The sequence below is a fragment of the Chinchilla lanigera genome, unplaced genomic scaffold (assembly GCF_000276665.1).
Source record: "Chinchilla lanigera isolate Chin_1 unplaced genomic scaffold, ChiLan1.0 scaffold00036, whole genome shotgun sequence".
NCBI classification, from domain to species: Eukaryota; Metazoa; Chordata; class Mammalia; order Rodentia; family Chinchillidae; genus Chinchilla; species Chinchilla lanigera.
The window spans coordinates 2,504,610-2,530,208 of NW_004955437.1; the positions used below are offsets into that span (position 1 = coordinate 2,504,610).

General features: G+C 48.9%; 1 protein-coding gene across 1 annotated transcript in view; it reads right to left on the reverse strand.

Moving 5' to 3' along the window:
* Window positions 1–25,599, reverse strand: part of Nudt3 (nudix (nucleoside diphosphate linked moiety X)-type motif 3) — an 86,561-nt gene that overhangs the window by 6,890 nt on the left and 54,072 nt on the right. Inside the window, exons 2-4 of the mRNA XM_005389524.2 lie at window positions 24,868–24,978; window positions 4,808–4,852; window positions 3,897–3,981 (exon numbers count right to left, since the gene is read on the reverse strand). Coding sequence (XP_005389581.1) covers window positions 3,897–3,981; window positions 4,808–4,852; window positions 24,868–24,978 — 241 coding nt within the window. The remainder of the gene's footprint in view (window positions 1–3,896; window positions 3,982–4,807; window positions 4,853–24,867; window positions 24,979–25,599) is intronic.

Here is a 25,599-nt window from a genome sequence, read left to right on the forward strand (position 1 = left end):
GTGAGGGCAGAGAAGAGGCAGGAGTACAAGGGGAAGCAATGAGGTTTCTGAGCCTCCATGGTGTGAGAAAATGTGCACAAGAACATGAAATCAATGTTCATTAATACTTTTAAATTATGTAGTTCATATATTTTTTTCCTTCTGTTCTTTTTTTTTGGTTTCTTGACAGTCTCACTATGTGGTGCAGACTGACCTTAAACTCACAGCGATCCTCCTGCCTCAGCCTCCCAAGTGCTGTGATTACAGGCGTGTGCCATCAGCAGACAAGCACACTTTATATGCTCCACAATGACTCAAATGCCTGATGAAGAACACAGGTAAGGACTGCAGCCCTGAGATGCACACTGGCTGTGTACGCCCCCCTGCACACCCGGGTCCTGGGGTGCCTGGGCCTGGAAGGGGCCAGCAGTAGCCCACTTGCTGCAAAGCTGAGCATGAGAATCAGCACCTCTGCAGAACACTAGGACAGCTGGCTTGTAATCAGTTATTTAAAAAGCTTTTATAGGAGTGATATACCCACTTAATAGAAAATATAAAACATTGTTAGAGCCACGTGTGGTGGTGCACGCCTATAATCCCAGCACTCGGGAGGCTGAGGCAAGAGGATCGTTGTGAGTTCGAGACCAGCCTGGGCTACAAAATGAGCTCAAGGCCAGCCTCCACTGCATAGCACAACCCTGTCTCAAAAACAAAAACATTGTTAGTACAAATCACTATTATAACTTTCCAGCTTTCATTTTTTTCATATTAATGTTTTAAAATCCTTTACTACTTTTCTCTTATGAAAGTAATAAAAAAGTCAGCCGGGCACGGAAATTTGTACCTATAATCCTAGCACTAAGGGAGGCAGATGTTCAAGTTCTGCAAGGGTAATTTAGTGACACCTTGTCTCAAAAAATAAAAAGGTCTGGGATGTAGCTCAGTGGTAAAGCTTTTACCCTGGATTCCATCCCCAGTACTGAAAAACAGAAAGCAAGAAAGAAAAAGTAATAAAATACCACTGCCTAAGCTAGGCCTTTTTGTAAAGGCTTGTAAGTCCAGTAGTCTAGGAGGCTGAGGCAGGAAGATTTCCAAGTTCAAGCCCTACCTGGGCAACTTAGTGATTCAGTGAGACCTTGTTCCTAAAGGAAAAAATAAAAACAGCTGGAGCTAGAGTTGGAGCTCAGTGTGAAGATCCTGGGTTCAATCCAGAAGCAGCACAAAATAAATAAAATAAAAATCACTGGTTAAAATTGGAGAAACATGGGAGGCTGAGGCTGGGGGTCACTGCAAGTTTGAGGCCAATGAGTGCAAGGTCAGCCTAAACTATGTAGTGAGACCCTGTCTCAAAAAAAATAAAAATAGATTAAAAGCTTTTGTGTATTGAAAGAAAAAAAGGAGAAACAGAGCTAGGGGTTTAGCTCAGCGGTAGGGCGCTTGCCATGTAGGTGGCCCTGGGTTCAACTCCCAGCCCTGGCGGGGGAGGGGAGCTGGAGAAACAGGAAAGTAGAAAGAATGCAGTAAGCACATCCTTTTTTTTTGTTGGCTGTTTTTGGTTTTTTGAGTCAGGGTTTCGCATGTACACCAGGCTGGCGGCGATCCTCCTGTCTCAACCTCCTGAGTGCTGGGATTCCAGGTGGGCACCACCATGCCCAACAAGCACCATCACATCTTACAAGCCAGAAACAACCACTCTCAATGCCGTGGTGAACTCACTTTTCTACCACCCATGTCTGAAAAAGAAACCCACGGCACATCTGAAATCACGCTCCCAGCTCTCCCAATGCAGGCCGGCTCCGGAGCGCTGTGGCTAGGAACGAGGGCCGCACGGCTGCTGTGCCCCGCGAGCTGGAGAGCCGCAGGCCAGCCCTGGGCTCCTGTGCGCCATAGCCCTCACCCAGAAAACAGACAGTAAGTGGGGCCTACCCCCCAAGTCTGCCGCGCCGGTTCGTTAGGGGGCACCTGGAAAGCACCCGCACAGAGTGCTGACTTTATTTTCGGTGGCGCTAGGGATCAAACCCAGGGCCTTCACAATGAGATGCACCCTTCTCCTCTCCTTTTTCTAACTTTCTTTCACTGTTTTTTTCAGATAATAGAGTCTCCCTATGTACTTCAGGCTGGTCTCAAACTCCAGGCAATCTTCCTGCCTCAGCCTCCTGACTGCTGGGATCACAGGCATCTCCCACCATACCTGCCTCAACCAGCCGATTCATGTATTGAATTCTTGGTTTATTTTTCTTCCTCTCTGCCCACTGTATAAGTGAAAGCTGGCCTGTGGTCAGAGCCGCCTTAGTTTCCATTTCAGCTTCGTTTTCCCCAGTACTGAGGCTTGACCCAGGACCTCTGCAGTGAGCTACCTCCTCAGCCCTTTCATTTCAAACTTTGAGAGTCTTGCTAAACTGCCTGGGCTGGCGTTGAACCCGCGGCCCTCCTGCCTCAGTGTGTGCCCAGCTCCACTTCCTGTTTTAATGTGGCTCTACTGGTACACATGTGAGTTGGGGCCCCGCTCTGCTCTCACCAACACTGCAGCACGAGCTCTTCCCCGTGCCTTGCTCCAGCCTGTACCCATGGCCTCTGGCCCCGTGATACCTGTGAGATGCAGGCACCTCCGCTCACTGGCATTCACCCAGCCGCACGGTCGGCGAGGGGCAGCGGCAGAGGAGGCCACACGGTTCGCTCCTCACTTCACACAGTGCCCCCAGCTGATTCCCAAACGTGCGTGGAAGGCCTGTGTGACAGCAGCAGAGCCGGGCACCCGGAAACTCAGCATCGCAGTTTAACTCCCGCCTGGCAGGGCCGCCTCTCACGTACCTCAGTCCCCTTCCAGGTGTCAGTGCTCCCATGCTGAGCTTACTTAGCGAGCACGCTGCGTAAGGGCCACACCGCCCAGCTTAACAACACGTGGGGCACAAGGACCAGGACACACCGACAACGAAGGAAAGGGTTTGCCACATCAGTTTTATCCATCTGCTACTTTAAAGTAGAAATTCCATTAATATCACACTTCTCCAGAGTATACTTTCCTTTAAGGTAAAAGATTAAACCCTAAACCAACCAAACTACCCCAGCTGCTAGTTGAAAAGACTCACAACGGTGACCTGTGAGTTCAAGGAAACGGCTCCTCAGGAGAAAGCCAGCTGCACTTAAAGGCTAGGGTGAGAGTCAGAAGCCACTCCCCCACCCTCTGCATGTCTGGGCCGACTGCTGGGCTGCAGAGGGGGCCATCCATCAAGCCAACAGTTTCCTCCAACATATGAAAGACTTCTTCCTTCCAGTACCGAGGGTGGAACCTGGGGCCTTTGCACTGAGTTATATCTCTAGTCCTTAGAAACAATTTTTTTTTCCTGAGACATGGTATTTTTTTTTTTTTTTCTTCTGGTACCAGGAATAGAACTCACAACCTTGCACTTGCCAGGCAGGCACTATGCCACTGAGCTAAATCCCCAGCCCGAGACATGGTATTGTTACGTCGCCCAGGCTGGGATGGAACCTTCGATCCTCCTGCCTCAGCCTCCCAGAGTACAAGGGTTATGGCATGTGCCATCCTGCCTGTTTTTCCCCTATAGTGCTGTGCACTCAGTTTAGGGTTTGTGTGCACCAGGCAAGTGCTCCACCACTGAGCTACAGCGCCGGGCCAACAGGGCGCGTGAGTGTCCCGCTCTCACTGCTGGCCCTCAGGGCAGCAGCAGCCCTGGCCTGGCCGAGGCCCCTGCCAGTATCTGCTTGGACACAGAAGCCAGTTTGATTTCAGAAATACTTCTAATTCTCAGGGGCTTCAGTCTCCCTTCGGACACTTCCAAAATGGTGCGTGCAGCGCTCCCAAACCTGCCCCTCTGCTCCTGCTCTCCGGCAGGCTCCTGCTGCTTCTTGGTGCTGCCTAGGGTCACGGCAAGGGCTGGGGGCGAGGCGCCACTTACCAATGTTCACCGAGTCCTCCCAGTCTTCCAGCACTTCTGTGACAATGAGCACGTACACGTATGTCCTGTGCTTCCTCTCCTGGTTCTGGGGGGCCGGAGAGAGGGGTGGAGGGAGAGTTAAAGGAACACACTCTTGCACGCCTGTCCAGGGAGTTTAGGTACAGATTCCTCTTACTTTTGACCCCCTGACAACTGCGGCCTAAAGCAGCAGCTGAGCCTGAACCTGAGGGTGACCTCTCTGGCCAGCGCTTTAAAGCCCAGGCCCGACACTCACTTTTCCTTCTCCTTCCCCTACTGGGAGCTTCCCAGGAATGTTGACTTCTCAAGAAGTCCGAGACACTGTAATGCACACAGCCCAGACTGAGCGGAGCCTGCAGAGTGGGGTCGCTGCCAGGGTCTCAGGCAAACGCCCCTCGGATCGCGGGCCTCCCCGCTCCTAGAGCCCTGCTCCTCTGCTCTGCTCCCCTGCCTCCTCGCAGCCTCCCCGGACCTTCAAAGCTCTGCGCAGACTACGTCCTTGTGACTGCCGCCTGCACCACAGCTGCTTATCTTCCATTTTTGCTCTTTTCTCTACACGGACCCAGCTTTCCTCCCGCCTCAGGAGGACAGGAAGACAGGCAGGAGTGGGCATAAACACATGGAATTCCAGTACTTTGGAGCAAGAGACTAGGAGATGTAAGAAAAAGGAACACTACTCACTGCTGGGCTACTTTGTTTTGTTTTGCTTTGGTACTGGGAATCGGACGCAGGACCTGACGCTTGCCAGGCAGGCGCTGTGCCACTGAGTTGCATCCTGGGCCTACGCACTGCTTTGCTTTGACAACTGGGTGAAATGCAGACGGCCCCTTTCCCAGCTCAGGAGTGTGTGGTTATTCATGTACCATTTGGACTAAAGGTGATAACAAACTTACCTCAAATATTCCAACTAATCTTCCCAATGTCCCTTTTACTCCAGCCTAGAAAGGTAAAAAGAAAAATGAACACACTGATCTCATTATGCAGCTGGCCTCACCCCGAGTCTGCCTGAGAGGTCCTGTGAAAAAGAACTGAAACCAAATACAGCTAGGGTGGACTCCAGGTCTGGGGCTGCGTGTCACACCCTGCTGGTCACCATCGGGACGCTGCAGGGAGCCAGAGTTCCCCACTCAAGCTGGCCAAACAGAGTGAGATGATCAAGCAAGACCAGTGAAGCTGTACCAGAAGTATTTTTTGGTGTTAATTACTTCACTTATTCATTCATGTAACACACGTGTGAGCGCGCGCGCACACACACACACAGCTAATGTGAACAGGAAAAAGTGGAGGTGCCTCAGAGCAACGGCAGGTGAGAAGGCAGAGCCGGGAGAGCGAGAGTGGGCTGGCTGGCTCGGGCTGTCCCTGCCGCAGCCCGCGGGGCCCTGCAGAGTGCGCGCTGACTGGCACACGCAGGGCAGCCCGGGCAGGCACTCTACAGACGTGCAAGAGGGCGACGCGATGGGCCGTTCGCGTGAGGGCACGGTAGTGGCTGGAGGACCTGTGTTCTTCCTTGAGACGGCTGAGGCTGGCCCTGAACTCACAACCCTCCTGCTGCGGGGATCACAGGCACGTGTCACCGTGCACAGTGACCTTCGTAGTGGAGGCACTTTCTATCTCCCAGCAGCATTTTCAAATGTTTCTGTCTTTCTGATACATTACAGATGAACTGTCCAGTCTACACAATTCATTAATTTTCAAGTGTATCCAGGCTATTTTTCATTTTACCTGTTCTTCTTGCATCGGTCTGTTTCTACCCCAGTCCTGGGACTGAAAGCAGGGCCGCAAGCAGCTGACGAGTGCTCCGCCATTAAGCAAAAGCCCCACCTCAAGTCTCCGCTCCAGCCCCACTTCCTCTCTGCGCCTCTCCCATGTGGGCTCAGGGCCATTCCGTCTCACCCGCTCAGCTGGGGCAGACGCCCACGTCCGTGCTGCGCTCTGGCCGCTCTCGCCAGCTCCCCAGGCCTGGTGTTCGGGGAGGATGTGGGACAGTCACCCATGGGTCACAGATGAGAATCACGAGACCAAAGGGTGCTGGCTCCGGGCATCACACCTCGGCCAGGTCTTCAGAATAGCTTCCGCTCCCACGTCCGTCCTTCCTTCCTTCTGCTTGTTCCCCAACTCCACTTCAGAGGGACACCGAGGCTTCCCTTATTCCCAAGGGCCGCCCACCGCCAGGCAGGCTGGCTTCTCCTCGCTGCTCTGCAATTCTGTTTCTAATCTGCGAACCACTCTCGATCGCTTTGGGGTCAGGCTGCGTCTTTTTGGGTGTGCTGTGTGAGTTGTGTGTTTTATGTGTATTTGCTGGGAACAGAAAGAAAGACAAATGAGGGAAAGAAAAACCCCTAAAAGTGCTTGCTTGGGTAACGCTAGAACTTGTATTCTATTACTGCCATGTTATTTGTGTAGTAAATTTAAAATTAAGGCAATATACTTCTGAACAATACTACTCAATAAGCTTATAAAGAACGAACTAAGTTTTAAAAGGACTCTTTAATAGAAACAACAGAAGCGGATTTAAAGGCCTGCGTTCCTGGAAGACTTATATTTTGAAATTAATTTCTGCTAACTATCTGTCAAGGAACCCTGTTCCTCTCTTGGCAATGTGCCCGCTTTCTCTATTGTTTTGTATCCATTCTTTATATCCATCCACCCATGTGGCTTTTGGTCCACTTGAATAGAAATGTCTACCTTTTCTTATTTAAATTGCTTCTCTTACATTTTTAGAAATAATTGCCCTTCAAAGCCAACTAAAACTAGTGAGCTTTCATCTCATGAATTAACCAACAAAGCTGCCCAAACACGTAGGAAGGGCTGGCAGGCCAGTAGGGGCTGGCAAGCCGGTCCCTTGCTTGGGTCCCAGGCAGCCGGAGCAGTCACCTCTTGTGAGGTCACCTGTGCTGACTCCCAGGTCCGCACGGAGGGCGGCAAGAGAGCGATTGCTAGAGGTCATCCACCTGTCTCTTTTGAAAAGCGGAGAGAGCACTGTCTTTAGTAGCTACTGTCCAACTAATTTCTTTTCCCTTAAATCAGAAGTTTAGCTGGGTGTGGTAGTACATGCCGTAATCCCAGCACTCTGGGAGGCTGAGACAGGAGGATTGGAAGTTGAAGCCCAGTTTGGGCAATTTATCCAGACCCTGCCTCAACCAACCAACCAACTGATCAAATTTAAAAAGGGCTGGGGATGTAGCCTAGTGTGAGGGCCCTGGGTTCAATTTCCAGACACACACACAAACACACAGTTTAGAAAAGCATTCTCCAAATTTTAAGGGAACAAATCAACTCACTATTATGATAACTCAGTATAATTTAAAGCTTTTGTTTAATAGTAATTTCTGTGTTCAACATCAGTATACATAACTCACTGTATCAGAAGCAACTGGAGAATAAAAGCACCTTTCAGTATGAAAGTTGTATTCTTATATAGTGTAAAACTAATACTGCTGCTACCTGAAAACTTACATCTCAGTGGTATTTACTTTCACCTTAACCTTCAACTTGTACAAATTTGCCCTTAGCCTTCTTTCAGACTTTAGACTAATACTTATTTAAAGTGGTCCTACTGGGCATGGTGGCACACACCTATAATCCCAGCACTCAGAGGGTGAGGCAGGAGAAACTGTCTCGAGTTTGAGGCTAGACTGGGCTACATGGTTGAAGCCAGTGAGCTACACAGTGAGACCCCGTCTCCAAAAAAAAGGTGGTCCTACCAATAATTGTACAACTAAAAAGTAGAAAAATATTCAGCTGTCAGTAGTTTCCGGAACTGGGATTGCGCCGTTTTCTTAGGAAGAGGCCAACTGCAAGGATTCCAGGGCTGGGGTGTGGTGTGGTGCTGACTCGGCCCTGGGCTCCATCCCAGCACAAGACAGGAGCAAGGAAAAGGAAGGAAGGAAGGAAGGAAGGAGAGAGGTCAGTTCAGTCAGTGCCGGTAAGAGGACGCGTCTTCACAGGCAGGGTCCTCCAAGACACTGTCCCCCTACACTACGTTACTTTCCTGCAGTTCTCCTGGATCCAGAGTCAGCCTCACTTCCTGCTCCCTCTCCAGTGCTGCCGCCAGTGACCCGAGAGGGGGTTATTTATATCTCTCACATGATGTGGGCACACAGGCCAGAAGGGGTCCGGGCCACATCTAACAGACATCGGGCTCCCTTCTGGGGATGAGATTTGATTCAGGGTACGTGGAGGGCTGGTTGAGTCAGGGTGCTGGCAGAGACCCGTTTCTCTCAAATCTCAAGAAAGCTGTTATAATTTCAATGTCTGTGTCAAAAACCCCTACTTCAGAGGAGGCCCCTTGAGCATAGGTGCTGCAAGCACTAGCGGGGTCTATTTTAAACTAACAGCAACAAGTCAAAATAACACCTATTATCATCATTCAGCCAACGAAGTGAGCGTGTCCTTGAACTTCAAAGCACACGGTATCAATCCTAGTACTTCACATTAGCTAACAAAAGCCATGTAAATAACTGCTGATTTTATGAAAGAAACCATGCATGTCTTTTTCCCTGGTGGTGTTCTATCACAAGGCTGAGAAGTTATCTGGGGAAGGCTGGGCTGACCAGGGAGGCTGTGGGGAACACCCTTCCCATGCATATGGACAGGAGCGCTGGGGCGCCAGGGCGCAGTGCTGACATGACCTTCTCCCAGCATGGGCACCAGACAGTGTCACCCTATGAAGCTGTGACAGGTGCCATGGCTGCCTCACCTCCAGGCACTGTCCTGCCCTCTGGGCTAGCAGAGTCCCAGAGCCTGTCTAGGTCTGGGCCGGGGTCGCACATGAGCGCACGCCACCTCGATGGTCAAGCAAAGCAAGGCCCTGAAACTCGGAGCTGCTGCAGGCGTCCTGTGACTCTGAGGGACAGGCAGAGGAACCGGTGAGAGGTGACCCACATGTGACGTGGGCTGCTGCAGCACCCCGCGCGGCAACCTCTGGACTGCACGCAGGCAAAACACCCAGGAGTTAAAGCTGTTTTAGCTAAGCATTTATTATTTGCATGAAAGCTTCTCTCAATGAGAAGCCAGCTACCGGTGAAGACTAAGAATTCCAAAATAATCCTTCACACCTAAGAAAACCTGTGGGTCTCAAAGCTTCCTCCAGGAGCAGCGAGCGCTGTCAGAAAGGAGCTTCAGGAGGAAGTGCAGCGCCGGACCAGGAGCCCAGGAGCAGCACCGGTCTCCATGCACAAACTATCCGGCTGGCTGCACACAGAGAAGAGAGCACCGAAGATGGGAAGGAGGTAGGGCACCGGCAGAGTCCCGTGCAATAAAACCATAGGCACATGTATGTATGTATGTATGTACGTATGTATGTAGTGCTTTTTGAGATAGGGTCTCACTACGTAGTCCAAGTTGGCCTCAAACTTGCTAAATTGCCCAGGATGGGTTTGAACTTTCGACTCTTCTGTGTCAGCTTTCCAAGTGCTGGGATTAATAGGCATGAATGTTTGCAGTATGCCTTTACTTTTCTTAACTGCAGTGGCTACGATCCCAGTTCAATATTAAATGGCAGTGCTGGGCATGGTGGTGCACACCTGTAATCCCAGCACACAAGAGGCTAAGGCAGGAAGATCATTGCAAGTTCGAGACCAGCCTGGGCTACACAAATTGAGCTCAAGGCCAGTCTGAACTGCATAGCGAGACCCTGTCTCAAAAGGTCAATGAACAAATGAATGAATAAATGGCAGCATTACAGCATGTACAACTGACTAATTCCTTCCTGTCTCTCATGGGAATGCTTCAAAAATGAGAATGCTCTGAAAATTTCAAAGATATGATATTTGCTATTGGTTTTATTAGACACTCCATCAGGTTAACAAAATTATCCTTTTTTTTTGAAAGTTTTTAAGACAGGGTCTAGATACAGGTTCAGGCTGGCCTCTAAATCGTGACAATGCTCTTGCTGCAGCCTCCCAAGTACTGTCGTTACAAGCATTCACCACCATGCCTGGCAATGAAGCTGCTTTTTAGTTTGCCAAGTTTTTATAATGAACTGAAGCTAAATTTTAGTTAAGTTTTTACTTAGGACTCAGGCCTCTATGCTGCTAGGTGAGAATTTGTCGGTCTTTTCTCTATCAAGAGTCAGTGAACTATGGTCCCTGGCCAAATCGATTGTTTGGTTTTTTTTCTTCTGGTACCAGGAATCGAACTCATGACCTTGCACTTGCCAGGCAGGCACTGTGCCGCTGAGCTAGATCTCCAGCCCCACAAATCGATTCTGATACCGGTTTTTGTAAGTAAAAGTTTTACTGGAACACAACCGTGGCACTCACTGTACCACTGCCTACTTCTCACAGCGCAACAGGAGGGCTGTGCGGGTGCGAAACACACCCCCTCGGACACCTGGGACGGCTCCTGACTGGCTCTTCCCCACTCAGGATGACACCAGCCTCACACGGATAGCGCTGGTGCGCATTCCCTCTCTGGAATCTCTTTAGGGGAGAGACTATCTAAGAGACTATCGGGCAGGGAGTGTGGCTCAGTGGCACAGCACTTGCCTAGCACAGCTGAGGCCCTGGATTAGACTCACGAAGTATGTGTGCACTCACCGCCCCATACAGGAATGTATTTTTGAAATCTTGGTAAAATTCACCTGGCATTTTTGACAGGGATGGAGAGTGATTACTAACGTTTTTAAGGACTAATGATCTGTATGTTGGTTGACCTTTTTTTTTTTTTGAGATAGTCTTGCTATGTAGCCTCAAAATTACGGCAATCTTCCTGCCTCAGTCTCCAGAGTGCTAAGATTATGTGCATGCGCTACCTACCATGCCCAGTTCTAGGTTGACTATTCTATCTAAAGTAAATCAGGACAGTTTTAGTCTAAAAAACCTTCATCAAAGTTTTCAAATAAACTGTAGCCTTGTAGCATTCTCATAACAAAATTATAGTTATTTTCTTTTTTTGGTTCCTTATTTATTTGTTCTGTTTCTTATTTTCTTTATTGGTCCTGCCAAAAGCTTGATGGCTTTATTAGATAAATGAATTACTTTTCATTCTGTGGGTTGTTTCTATTTTTCCTATTAATTTTTGTCCCCTCCCTTGTTGTTTCCATCCCTTTATTCTCCTGGGGCTCATTTCTGCTTTTTCTAGTTTCTTGAACTGACTGCTTAACTTCCTGAATGTCCATCCTGCTATTTTTACTATTTAAAAAAATTTTTTTATATAGGGACTTGAACTCAGGACCTTACGCTTGCCAGGCAGGCGCTTGTGCCACTGAGCTCTATTCCCAGCCCTGGCTTTTTTTAATTTTGAGACAGGATCTTGCTAAGTTGAGGCTGGGCTCAAACTTGTGCTCCTCTGGCCTCAGCCTTCTGAGTGCTGGGATAGGAGGTGCGTAGCACCGGAATCAGCTGTCTATTCTGCTTTCTGGTATGACATGGAGGGTTCAAAGAACGGACTGAGCGGAATCCCCTAAGTCATAAAGCAAGGGGGCCATGCTGAGTGAGTTCACAGCTGGCATTCCCGCCTCCCGGCTTCTGTTATGATCTGCGCTTTCATTCTTGGATTACGCAGAACACCTTTTTGTTTCCAAACACGGTTCTCTCTTTTTCAAGCTGGCTCTGTTGCTGATTTCTAACTTACCTGCATTTTACTGGAGTATAAATAGCCTGAGATACTGATACTCTGGAGCATTAATATTTCCTTTATGATCTAACTAACATATGATTAATTCTTATAATCCTTCCATGTGTGCCTGGAAACTATCTATTCTTTGTCGGGTGCAAAGTTATCTCCTGATATAGCTGTTTGCTCAATCTTGTAAATGCTGTTATTTAACCACTCTATTTTTCTGTTTGCCTCTTTCTGTTAATAGTATTAAATGAGATTTAATTTTTATTTTTCGTTTTTTGAGACAGTCTCATTATGTAGCCCAGGCTGTCCTCAGACTTGCAGCAATTCTCTTGCCTCAGCCTCCAAAGTGCTGAGATTACACATGTGCACCACCTTGCCCAGCTTAAATGAGATGTTTTAAAGTCTTCAGTATTGCTGCTGATTTGTTCTTTTCCTGTCGAATTTTGCTTTATGCAGACAAAGGTATACTGGATGTGCACAAGTTCGTAACACTTACACTATCTTGGCAGACTCCTTGCTCCTTTTATCAATATGAAATGTCACTCTTTTTTTTGTTGTTGTTCTTTTTGAGACAGGGTCTCACTATGCAGTTCAGGCTGGCCTTGAACTCATTCGTAGCCCGGGGTTGGCCTCCAACTTGCAGCGATCCTCCTGCCTCGGCGTCCTGACTACTGGGAAGTCAGGCATGTGCTGGCCCTTTGAATGTTTTAAATCTAAATTCTATATTGTAATTACTATCTCAGTTTTCTTAGAAATATTTTTTAAAGAGGAAAAAACCCCACCAATTTTGAAAACAAGATAATAGAGGGTAACAATGGTTAATCACTGTGCACTGTCATCTTTAACTTGGTTACTCAGAGTACAAGATATGCACTTTAATTGTCCAGACAATATTAGCACAAATCTTTCTTTTCAATGAAGTAAGAGAAATTAGTAGTATAAATATCTTGTATACATATATTTAATTTTTTTTCTTTGCTTTTCCTTTCCTTCTTTCTCCTTTACCCCATCCTAGTTTCTCTTTCCTTTTGAACAGTTTCTTCCCATTTTGCAATACCTTATTGTACATTTTGGATCTTCTTTACTCCTTTAGCTTCTCACATTAGGGAGACAATATGGTGTTTGCACATGTGTGTCTGGTTTATTTCACTTATGAGGACGGTCTCACGTTGCATCCATTTACCTATAGAAGTCTCCAGTTTATCCTTTCAGTTTTCTTTTCATTAATATCTGCCTGATACATCTTTTGCCATCCCTCATCCTTGGTTATTTCAGCTTACTATGCTTGAAAACAACTTGCCTAATCCAGTGGCTGCTGGCAGTTTAACGATCACGGACGCTCTGGAGGCAAAGGGATGCACTTCGTATGTGCCGGAACCACTGTGAACTGCAGTTCAGCGGAAAGTGGGCTGTGGACGTACTTCCTAATGACTCCAGTCCTTTCGTGGAATGTGGAGCTGGATGGGAGAGCACACACAACTGCTCTGGAAGACTCCTCTGGACTCCATTCAGTTAGCAGAAGGCAACTGGCTCCTATCCCAGTAATTCAACCTCTATTCAGGGTTCCAACAAAAACTAGTTCAAATACAGTAGTATATTCTCTAACAGGGAAGATTCTAATCTCTATGCTTTGCCACTGAATTAACTATTCATCAATGGGTGACAAAAGAGCTAAACTGAGTAAAAAGATTGAAGAGGCAGATAAGGAAAGAAAAGGCAAGGGATGCCAGGGAATTTGATATCGGGGGTAAAGTGCGAGGAAAATCAGTACAGATAGAAGTGCAGGAAAAAAAATCACTAAAATCAGGGTCTTGCCGGGTGTGTCGGCGCACGCCTGTAATCCCAGTACTCGGGAGGCTGAGACAGGAGGATTGTTCCAAGTTCGAGGCCAGCCTGGGCTACAAAGTGAGTTCAAGACCAGCCTGAACTGCATAGTGAGACCCTGTCTCAAAAAGACAAAAAGTAAAATAAAATAGAATAATAAAGTCAGGGTCTTGGAAAGCTACTAGAGAAAGCCACTCAAAAGCTGGTGTGATGGTGCACATCTATAATTTCAGCCCTCTAGGAGGATCCCAGGTTCAAGCCCAACCTGGGAAATTTAGCAAGACTTGGGGGCAGCACGGCGGGGGAGGTGGACTTAGGAATATAGCTTAGTGCGAAAGTCCTGGTACCCAGTGCCACCGCCACCAAAAAGCAAGTAACTCCAGCTGTCCCTGCAACAGTACTCTGTCCCAGCCTCTGACTCTTCTGCCGAGCCCTAGATTCTGGGGCAGGGGCAGGCTTTGCATGAACTCCTGTCTCACAGGGTGCGTGAGACAGCAAATGATCATGCTTATTTTAAATTCTGTTGGGTGGTGAGAGACAACTAATATAGTTTCTCAATCCATAAATGTCAGCATCGCCAACAAAAGGGGCCACATAAACAGACACACCAGCAATTCTCTTAATTCTCAGGCAGATGAGCATATCTGATGGTTCACGGATTATAGAACTAATTCTAGTCAAAGTGTCTTTGGTCACTTTAAAAATTAACCTCCTCATCTGGAAATAGCTGTCTCAGTGACCTGAACATGAACTACTCCTTTTCCCAGTAACTTTATCTCCACAAATATTCTACATAATTGAAATAAAAAAAAAAAAAACCAAAACTCTAAGAACATCAAGATCAGGGTTTCAAAGCTGAAGATATTACAACAAAAGCAAAAGCTCAAAATTATCCCTTTAGAGTTCCTTAGGGGAGGAAACGTGGCTGTGTCATTAAGTACTTCAAATACTCATCCTTACAGCTGGTTACTGAATTCACTTCTGCACAAACTGAAGAAACAAAGAATTTAGGGGAAGCAAAAAGTTTGCAGGGACTCCTGTCAGTCTCCTCTCCCTCCCTCCTGCAACGAATCCCCAGCTGCGCGGTCTCGCCGTCAGACGCGCTTGCAGACACGCGAACACACGTGAGTTCCAGCACATTTTCTCCTATGCACCAGGCACTGTGCTGACGGCCTCATCAACGCTCTGAGAGGATGCTGCATGTCGGAATACGCACACTTCCTGTATGCGCTTAAGCTCCTGGAGGATAACACAAGTACACCGTGGCCAACACAACCACCCTCCCACTTACGCTGCTCTAACTTCTATTCCCGAGGAGGTGGGGACAAATGTCCGGTACCTGGTTCTCTGTGCCCGTGAAGAGCACCTCTCAGCACTGCGAGTGAAGATGTTGGGGTGACAGAGCCAAGAGCAAAGAAGTCAGAAGACACAGACATGGTGTTCACGCCTGTGCCAGAGGAGAGGTGGCCCTTCTGGGACAGAAGAGCTGGGATGTCTAAAATATACTGGGATGGTAGAAAAGGACTGTAGAGAGAAATACTAGAAAACCCTGTCCCTTGGGCTGGGGATTTAGCTCAGTGGTGCAGTGCCTGCCTGGCAAGAATGAGGTCCTGAGTTGAATTCCTGGTACCCTCCGGGCCCAAAGAAAACCCTGTCTCCTCTCACATTTCCATGAACCTCCCAGTTTACCTGTACTGGATACTTAATACCCTCCCTCAGAACGCTTTGGCCCACAGGTAAAACTGTACATAGCACTAAACAATCATATCAAAATGTTACTAGTGGTATGAAAAAATTATTATTTTGTTCTTTTTCCTTTCTGTTTTTAAAATGTCCCCACTAAATATAAACACCGTAGACCTGGTGGGGGGGGGGCATGGCACAGGCCTGTAATCCCAGCACTTGGGAGGCTGAGGTAGGAGGGTTGTTTCAAGTTCAAGGCCAGTCTGGGCTACACAGAGTTCAAGGCCAGCCTGAACAAAATGATAAGACCTTGTCTCTAAGAAGCTATACACATATTGCATACAGGAAAAATGCCTGAAACTTACTATTATGGGTATGGAAATGCACTTACACACCAGCGCTAGGAAGTCATGACACCTTCCATGAAATGCAGTGACTAAGCTGAAAACCCCAGGCAGCGAGGCCCAGGGCTGGTGTCCAGGAGGAGGGAGCTGCTGCCTTACGCTGGATGCACGGCAGGGCTTGCAAGGGAAAGCATTCGCAGGACTGTTGCACAGGGCCGGGCATGCGCACACCCTAAGGTTCTTCGCTTTCACTGCCTCCTTCACCACCACGGACAAAATTAAGTTTGGGGTTTGTGGCACTAGGGACCTAACAATGGGCGCTCCACCACTGAGCTCCAGCCCCAGCCCCCTTTGTTTTTTTGACACAGGATCTTGCTAAATTGGCCAGGTGGAACGTGAACTTGTAGTCTTGCCTCAGTTTCCCAAAGTGGCGGGATAATATACATGCACCACCTCACCAGGCTTTTGTTCTTGTCTTTCAGAGAGGGTTTCATTAGGCTGAGCTTGCAATACAGCCCAAGCTGGCCTTGAACTTGTGTTCCTCCTGCCTCAGCCTCCTGAACGCTAGGATTGCAGTCATATCCTACCAAACCTGGCTAGAATTAGTTTTTAAATCTTGGATAACAAGATGGACAAGATATACCAGCTTTTTAAAAATCTGCATTTCTCTGCTGACCAGCGAGGAGGAGTATGTATGTTTTCACTTACTATGTCCTCTTCATTGGTAGGTGGGACAGGCCAGGCAAGAACCATCACTGCTCTCCTTCCCAACAGGTTCTACGGGTTTGCAAGTCACCCCGCAGCCCCACACTCACCATAGCCCCACACGCACCACCGAGGCACCGGCTCTGAGCTCCTGCTGTGAGCTTCTCTGTCGGGCCCTCCACCACCCTGCTACATGCTCACTCTGCCTGTCACAGCTGGGGCACCAGTTCCAGCCCCCTAGAGCCCACAGCCTGAGCAACAGTAACCCCTGAACCATGAGGGACTAGGCAACTAGGATGTGGGGGCCAAAACGAACCTCCTCCATCTGCCACAATAGCACTTCTCCCTGTGTGTGGCTGCCCCAGGGGCACGGTGGCAATGGTGTGTCTCTGGCTTGCGGGTGGGGGCATGCTGCAGAAACAGACCAGAGAGCGGATGTCCTGCAGAGGAAGGGTGCCTCGCTCACCTAAACACTGCTACCGGGGTTTCCAAAGTCCTGCCGCACACTTAGGCGTGCAGGAAGCCTGGTTTTAATTCTTTAAACCTAGAATACAATGTTTCCCTAGTCTATGAATGGTAACACAGAAAAATGTTATTATTATAACACATTTATTATGGAAAGGAGGTGTAGGGTGCGATAAGGTTGAGAACCACTTAGACTTAAGTAATCATTTTGCAAACACTGAAAGAACAGTGATCTGTGCTATGGAGTTCACCACAGAGCATCTTCCTGACAAACACGATAAAGGAAAACGTAGGCCTCAGACCCACACAGAAGCGCACCACAGCCCCCGTCCTGTTCTTAGGGTGTTTCCTAACTCACTGTATTAAATAGCCTGTGAAATGGGTTGAGGAAGGAGCCACAATACTCAAATCAAACTATAATCCAGTTTTACAAAGAAAAGCTAAGTACACCTTCCTGCTGGTGCCACTTACTTGCTCTTATAAGTAACCGTCTTGTCACTGTCAGCAATTCAGAGAAACCCAAATTTGATCCCTAAGTAATCCAAACCAGCAACAGAGCCACCGCATCCTGACCCTGAGCAGCGAGAGTCCTCCGGCGTGGGGGGCTGGGAGTGGCACAGTCACACCTTGGCCACCTTGGCTGGGCCCATACTGAGCTGTGCTGTGCCAAGGTTGCCTCCAGCCTTGTGCGGTAGCTGAGAAGGAAGCAAGCTGTGCCCTCAGCTGCCAGAAAGATGAAGCAGTCCCAACGACAGACCACGGGCCTGGGCAGTGCTCTAACGCCAGGGACCTGCAGGTTCACGCTGCCCTCCTGCGAGCTCCTGCGCGGTGCTCCCCGTTCACCTTACACAGTGTGCCCACAAGATTCCTCATCCTAAGAATAAGCTTCTACCTTCTTACAATAACTTCTGTGCATCTGCTTTCCTGGGGAGGCAGAGTACAGATATTTCCTCACACAAAAACGGCCATGTGAGGTGGACAAGGTACATTTCTCACTAAATCCGCGAAGAACAAATTCTCAGCATAAGGGGCTGGGGATTTAGCTCAGCAGCACAGCGCCTGCCTGGCAAGCGCAAGGTCGTGAGTTCGATTCCCGGTACCAGAGGTGGGGGAATTCTCAGCATAAGATCACCACCTGCACTGCACTGGGGCATGGCGCAGGGCAGAGCCCTCGGACCCATGTACGGACAGTCCTGGGCTCAGCGCCAGGCCTCAGCATGCCACGCATGCGCCATGTCCCGAGAGGCAGCTCTAGCCCTTCCTTCTTTGTGAGACAAGGTCTCCCTAAATTGATCAGGCTGGCTGCGGACTTGAGATCATTCTTTTTGTCTATGTTAATTTTAAATTTTTATTTATAGTTTTATGTTTAACATTTAGGTATGTGATGTATTTTGTTTTAATGTTTTTAATTTTTAAAATTTCTTTTTTTGGTAAATTTTTAAAATTTCTGTGAGTACATGTTTATAAGGATTACATTCACTGTGGGGAGTTGGTACACAGACAGCAGTGATTCTTAAACAGTGCTGTGACCAAAGGAGTTAAAAATGCATCTTTTTACTAAGTAAAAACAAAGCTGTCATTCTCCCGACAGCGCAGCTCCAGCCCTGCAGAACCCACAGCAGAGCCTGAGCAGCAGTCAGCAGGCGGGCAGGAGTGACTGCGGGAAAGCAGCCTCCAGCCTATCCCTGTACTTCAGTTCCCACACAATTAATATTTATGGCCACTTTCTCTCCAACACTTCATTCTGAAAAATGTCAAATATACAGAAAAATTTTAGCTGGGAATGGTGGTGCATGCCTGTAATTCCAGCACTCTGGGAGATGAAGTAGGAGAATCACAAGTTGGAACCCTGGGCAACTTAGCAAGACCTGGGCAACTTAGCAAGACCTTGTCTCAAGATAAAGGGGGACCAGGGAAGCTCAGCGGTGCAGCACTTGCCTGGTAAGTGCAAGGTCCTGAGTTCGATTCCCGGTATCCCCTACCAAAAAAGATAAAGGGTCAAGGATGTAGTTCAGTGTAAAGGCCCTGGGGTTTAATACCCAGTACTATCAAGGAAAGTCTATCTTAAGAAAGTCTATCTTACAGTGTTCATATTTTAAAGTTTTGCTACCAAATTTTAGTGTATAGATTTTCTGGGTTAGTTATAGGTTTTATTTTATGTATATATAATCCTTTATCCCTCCTTCCTTTTTTGGGGCAGTGGGGGCACTATGTAGTTCAGGCTGGTTCTGAACTCAGGATGGCCTCAAACTTGCAGCAATCCTCCTGCCTCAGCCTCCCAAGTGCTTAGATTACAAGCATGTGCCACCACAGCTAGTTCCTCTGGATACTGAACTCAGGGCCTTAGCATCAAGCTACATCCCCAGCCTTTTTTTACTGACAGGGTCTTAGTAAACTGCCTCGGCTGGGCTTGAACTTACAGTTCTGCCTCAGCTTGTTAAGTGCTGGGACTGCAAAAGTAGGCACCACTATACACAGAGAGTTCTAGGTTTTAAAAAAATCATGTTATCTCCCCGACAAATTCTGTGATTCACCTACTATTTACAACTGCTTGGGATGAGGACAAAGGTAAAGAAAACACACTTCAGCCATACTGAACCTTTACTTTTCCCCTGTTCCAAATAAAACCAAGTGTTTATGAGCTGAAAGGCAGCAGGGCCGGTTGTGCCTGTGGCGGCGCATGCCCATACTCTCAGCACTAGGAGCCCGAGGTGGGGGACAGCTGGGAGTCTAAGGCCAGCCGGAGCTACCTAGCAAGACCCTAACTCAAAAACAAACTAAAAAGCATCTTTTAAAAACATAAAAGGGCAGGAAGCGCAGGGAGAGGGGTGGTAACAAAAGCAATTCTGAATCACCACCAGGCAGTCGCAGACTTCATCCCGCTGTGGTGCACAAGGCACACGCAGTCCTGCTTTCCCGCCGGTGACAGCTCTCAGCGCCACGCGGAGCCTTCTGGGCTCTCTGTGAGAACAGCACAACCACTCTTCTGCAGGAACAGGGAATGCATGGGGGAGGAACTGGGATAAGAAGGTACAGATTTTTAAGTCCACTATGGCACTGTGTGTGTGTGTGTTACTGGGGATGGTATCCAGGATCGCTCTATCACTGAGTTAGATCCCCAACCCTTTTAAATTTTTATTTTTTTAGACAGGGTCTTCCTAAGTTGTCCGCTAGGGCTTAAACTTGTGATCCTCCTGCCTCAGCCTCCCAAAGTGCAGGCATGTGGCCCTGTGCCCCTGGCACCTGAGAATGCAAATGGACTCAAAAGAGCCTGTTACAACAGTCTCTTGACAGTCTTGGAGGGGAACAGACTAGGAAAGCTCCAAACCTGAGGTGCCTGCAGAAATGAACGCCAATGATGTTACATCAAGGACGCTTTCTTTAACGGAAGTGATTCAGTCCAACAGGCTGTGAAATTTTTATTTCACGTAGGACAGTATATGAAGACCTGGGGGTAGGGTATGAGATGCAGGAAGTCTGAGATCCGAAGACGCGCCCCACACGGCGCATGTACACAGCACAGCTGCAGCTGGTGGGGCCGTGAGCCGTGGGCCACAGAGAACAGCAGTGCCAGGACGCAGGCGAGGGAGCCGCAGGAGCTAACTGCATGCTGGGTTTTGCTTTTATTCTTGTGGCAATGGACAGTGAGCACAGGCCTCGCATATGCTAGGCAAGGGCTCTACCGCTGCGCTCCGTCTCTAGCCCTTTTTGTATTTATTTTGAGACAGGGTCTCGCTGAGGTTCCCACTTGCGATGCTCCTGCCCTAGCTACCTGGAACGCTGGAGGTTGTTTTGGTCTTTTTAAGGCAGGGTCTCACTATGCAGTTCAGGCTAGCCTCCAACTTTGTGGCAATCCTCCTGCCTCAGCCTCCTGAGTGTTGCGATTCCAGGCGTGCACCACCCCCCGCCCGGCTTTGTGGTCACAAGTTAATCAGCAGACTGCACACATGTGCTTATACAGTTACTCGGTTTGTTTTTGGATGTCCTCCATCCTTGTGAGAACACAGAGGATGATAAATAGTGAGAGGAATGGAGATGTAACAGGAACAGACAAGAGATTCGGACCCAGCTCCCTGTCAGCCACGGGCTGTATCTTCCCACCTAACTAGCGAAAGAGAACAGCTCTGAGGACCACACAGGGAGGTGCTTTTCCTTCCCACTCCAGGGAGACTGGCTCTCACACCCCTGCCGCCCCTGTGGAGGCTCGTCTGGTCCCTCCAAACCTTGTGCACTTACCACAGCAGGATCTTGAGTATAAAGAGCTAAAATTTTAAACAGGCCTATTTAAAAGGGGGAGTATTTTAGCCCTTTCTTTAAGTGCTGTTGCCAGTGTCTGAAGTGCAATGCGTGTATGTTTACGAAACTCCGTCAATATGCTGGGGTTCTGTTTTGGTTTGGCTTGTTTTCTTAAGTACCGGGCACTGAACCCAAGGCCTTTGCACTGAGCCGCAACTCCAGCCCTTTAAATTTTTTTTTTTAATTCTGAGACAAGGTCTCAGTTATAAACAGGCTGGACTTCAACTCAAGGTCCTCCTGCATCAGGCTAGGACCACCGATGTGCACTGCTACATCTGGTTCATGCGCTCAACTCATAAAGCTGTGCTGGACAAAGCTTGAGAACAGCTGTGTCTGATGGCACCTGAGTGGGATCATGCTATGATCAGCTGCCTAGTAATCTCATTCCATTCGTGTTCACAGAGAAAATTTCTCCAGTAGTAATATAAACGTACACTCAATGCAGAGAACATGATAACCTATGAGTTCATCCAGAGATAACCACTGTAAGCGCTTCTTTCACAAAGCACAGCTTTGGGAATGTGAGTGTTGAAACTGGAGATCCTGAATTAAAATCTCAATGTGAGTCTTGAATACATCAGGCTGAACACAATTAGCTTCATTTGCTCTCACAGAACCAGTTTTTTCTTACCTGCGAACTGTAGACAGTAACAGCTGCTATCTCACAGGGTATCAGAGGTCAGTGGGACAAATGACACAGGCAAAATGCTTTAGGACAGCCTGACACATGGGAAGTGTGCAAGCAGTGCTACCCATTCTGCTGTCTATACCAATGCACAGCCACAATTCACACCCTCCGAGATCCCTTCAAGACCTTCCTCCCTCCCTCCCTTCCTTTTCTGTAACGGGGATTGAACTAGGATGCTTTACCACTGAGCTATATCCTCAGCGCTTTCAAAAATTTTCAAATCTTGAGATAGGGTCTCCCAAAATTGCCCAGGCTGGCTTTGAGTTTGGAATCCTCCTGCCTCAGCCTCCTGAGTGGCTGAGATAGTGTCATGCCATTGCATCCAACAATGCATTTGTTCCCCCACCAAATGGCTTCATATCATAAGCAGCGTTCCCTCCTGCTTTTTAAATTTAAGGGGCTGGGGATTTAGCTCAGGGGCACAGCGCCTGCCTGGCAAGCGCAAGGTCCTGAGTCCGATTCCCAGTACCAAAAAAAAATTAAATTAATTTTTTTTTTTCCTGGTACTAGCTAAATCCCCAGCCATCTAGCCTGCTTGAATCTCTAAGGAATGTGTTTCAATTAACCACTTACAGGACTTTGGTAAAGCCACTGCAGCAGCTCTTCAAATGCCGCCTGCTTTTACCGCACATGACCGCACTGGTCAGAGCAGCACAGCCACAGAGCAAGAAACAGCAACTGATGCAAGGGGAAGGCAGCCATCTAGCAAAGGACCAGAAGCCGGACGTGCGGCTGGTCTTTCTGCTCACCGGGACACAGGGACATCCTACAGGAGGCTGTAACCAGGCAAAACCCATCGGGCCCTCTCTGGGGTAGTGACAATGAAACACACACAGTCAACTGCCAGCTGAGTGGAGCTCAAGGCAGGAAACATGTGGAAGAGGAGGCCCAGCACAGATGAGCACAGGTCTTGCACAGAAGCGTGGCTGAGCTGCGGCTGTGGGATGGGCTCCTTGAGCTCCACTGCAAGCCCACTGTCACCCACCCACTGTGACCCAGCCTTCCAGCTCCATACAACCCAGCTGGGCAGCGGCTAGGACATGGTCACATTCTCCTTAACAGGGACCTGAGGAATGTGTCTGCTCCTGACAGCCCGGAAGCACCTGCCTCGACTGCATTTTTATGGCTACCCTGCTGATCAGATCTGTGACTGTATGTCCTGCATTAAGCACTTGCTGTGTGCTAGACAGCGAAGAGGACACTGTGAGGGTCCAGCATGTGCCCCCGGTGACCGGCACCAACCAGCACACGGCCTTGACAGCAGACTATCACGCAGATGTGCAGCAAGATGAACCAGCGGGGAGGAACCAGACTTCAGGCAGGAAACCACTGCCACAGCTGGGGTTGTAATGTCCTCCCGGGGCCTTCAGTTGTGGGCATGGTCTCCAGCTCAATGCAGAGAGAGGTGACAGAAGCTTTGAGATGAGAGGCCCAGTGTGAGGTCTCGGGGCCCCCCCTCGGGGCCCTCAGGGGGACTGTGGGACCCGGTCTCTTCTCGCTCTTCTCACTTCCCAACCACACAGAGCATTCTCAGCCAGGGTGCTGCCTCACATGGGCCCAAAGCCCTGCGGCGAACCCCCAAAGCCATGGGCCGAACAGTAAGCTTCTCCCTGGTAAGACAGCAACTGACGGCCAGAGGGTGCGCAGGTGTTCGTCACAGTGACAGCGGACTAACACAGACCTTCTGTGGAAGGCACTGCAGACACTCGTGCTCCACACTCCTTCCCGCTGGGGACACTACGGAGCCCTGACTGCGCCCGGCGCACAGGGCTGGGGTACCCTACTGGTCGCCCAAGGTCCTGGTTTCAGTTAATGGGATCACTTTCTCTAGTGTTACAGTAAGTATCTTTAATCCTGGAAATATCTAGAATTAAATACAGGAATGTTTAAGAGATCACAATGGAAATAGCTTTTGCATTACGGAGATTAGAGCATGCATGAGGCCTTAGGTTTAGCCCCTGCCACCACAAGGATTCCCAGGTCAAAGATCTTTTCATTGTGCCCCGTCTTGGTTCCGGTTGGTCTACCTGGCGGCCTCTTCATCACCCACTAAAAAGCTGTCCACATCCTCTCTGCCCACGTCACTTCCTGTACTGAGTCCACATTCAGGCATTTCTTCAGCACCGGCAACGCTGTTCTAGCCACTATGCACTGCACCACGGCCGCAGGCGCTACCAGCTTTCCATCCACTGGGTGTGCACAAGGCCCAGTGAGAGGGTCTGCATAGGAAATGTGACCTCTGCCTGCAGAGACTGCAGTCTAGTTAGGGATACCAGGTACAGGTAAGACGAGAGAAGTGTGCCAGGGTGAGACTGCAGGCAGAGCAAGGAGGGATCCCGCAGGTGTTCCACAGGAAGGTTACTCTGAAGGGACTTTAGAAAGAGCTGGGCCCAAAGAAAGACAGAATTCAGATTTGTCCTAAGTGCTATTCTGTATGTCCCAAGAATCAATCTTACATGGACTCAAAAATACTATCTATACAAAAAATAACAACAAAACACCCCTACCTATGGGTGCTAGGACCTGGGGAAGATAAAACCTGCACCACCCAATTACAAGTCCTACATGCGCTAACATGAGTGCAGTAGAGTGTGGTGTTGCACAGGCTATGGACAAACACCAGTTCCTTCCCTCTGGCTTTTGAATTGCAATCTATTTGTCAGTCTTCCGCCGGACTTTTGAAATAAGGAACTAATAGGGGCCCCCAGCTGGACTTCTGTTTAGTCTGGACTATCTAACAAGATACAGAGGCAAGGCCTGGGAGCTCAAAACACATACACTCAACATCAGTGACTACGTCAAAAAGAAGGTACTCTTGGGAGCTGGGGATTTAGCTCAGCGGCAAAGCGCCTGCCTGGCAAGCGCAAGGTCGTGAGTTCGGTTCCTGGTACCGGAGAAAAACCAAAAAAAATAAAAAAATAAAAAAAAGAAGGTACTCTTTTCCAAGCTGTCCCATTACCAGCTCTGGTCAATACAATGACTGCTTCAGCCACTTCCAATGCGAGGAGTCAGGAAGCACAGGAAAGGAAGAGCCTCTTTCTCGTCCTCATCCCAAGGTTCATTAGAATGCGCCACTAACCCAGCCAGCTCCTCTTAACCCTAGGCTGATGCTTGACCTTCTCTACAGGTAACTGGCAATGTTGCAAGAGATCCCCGGGGAGCCACAAAGAAGTGCGAGGTACCATTACACACGGCCACTACCGTGAGCGTCTGCCGGCGTGGAGCGCCCGATGCACGCGACTTTCACCGTGCCTTCCCAAGCAGCGCACAGAAAGCACTAAGGCTGTGTGCCTGTGACCCCGAGTGCCCTTGCTCCGTGAGCCGTGATAAGCTGGAGACCACGCAGACGGGGCGGGCTTCCCACTGCTTCCTCAGCACATACCTCCTCACAGACTTCGCGGACAGCTGCCACGCTGGGCTCCTCCTCGGGCTCCATGCCTCCTCCAGGGACAATCCATCGGTCTGGGTGGCGACTACTGCTCACGAGCAGCACCTGAAGTTACAAAGCGCGGAGTGGAGGATTAAAAATGTAAAAGGACACACAGAGTATGTTCAGAGTCTGCACACCACAAATGTGAAAGTCACCACCAAGCCCATGCTTCGTTTATTCCTGTCCAAATCAGTTTCATTTCATTTCACAAAGAGGAAAGGCACCTGCTAATAATGAGCAATGGCCACGACCTCCACTCTTCCCTTATGTCCTGGTCATCTGTCCATCTGCCTTCTCCTCAGCTCCTTTCTCTGAAGCTCACACAACACTTACCTCATGAGACAAGGCAACAGAAAGACTACAAGAACTGTGACTGAGGAGCCTGCAAGAACCCAAGGCTGGCCAAGGGAAGAACCCGTCACTGTGGCTGTTGCCACGGCCTGCATGTTCCACCAAGGCTCTCACTCCTGTCCCGGCCCTGCCCCTTCAGGTGGTTATAGCCCATGCAACTCACACCAAATAATGCCCTTGCCACATGGGCAGCAGAACAATTCCTGTCATTGCTCTAGCAGCTGAGGTGACATAGGTATTTTTCTTTTCTTTTTTTGTCTTTTTGAGACAGGGTCTTGCTGTGCAGTTCAGCCTGGCCTTAAGCTCACTTTGTAGCCCAGGCTGGTCTCGAAC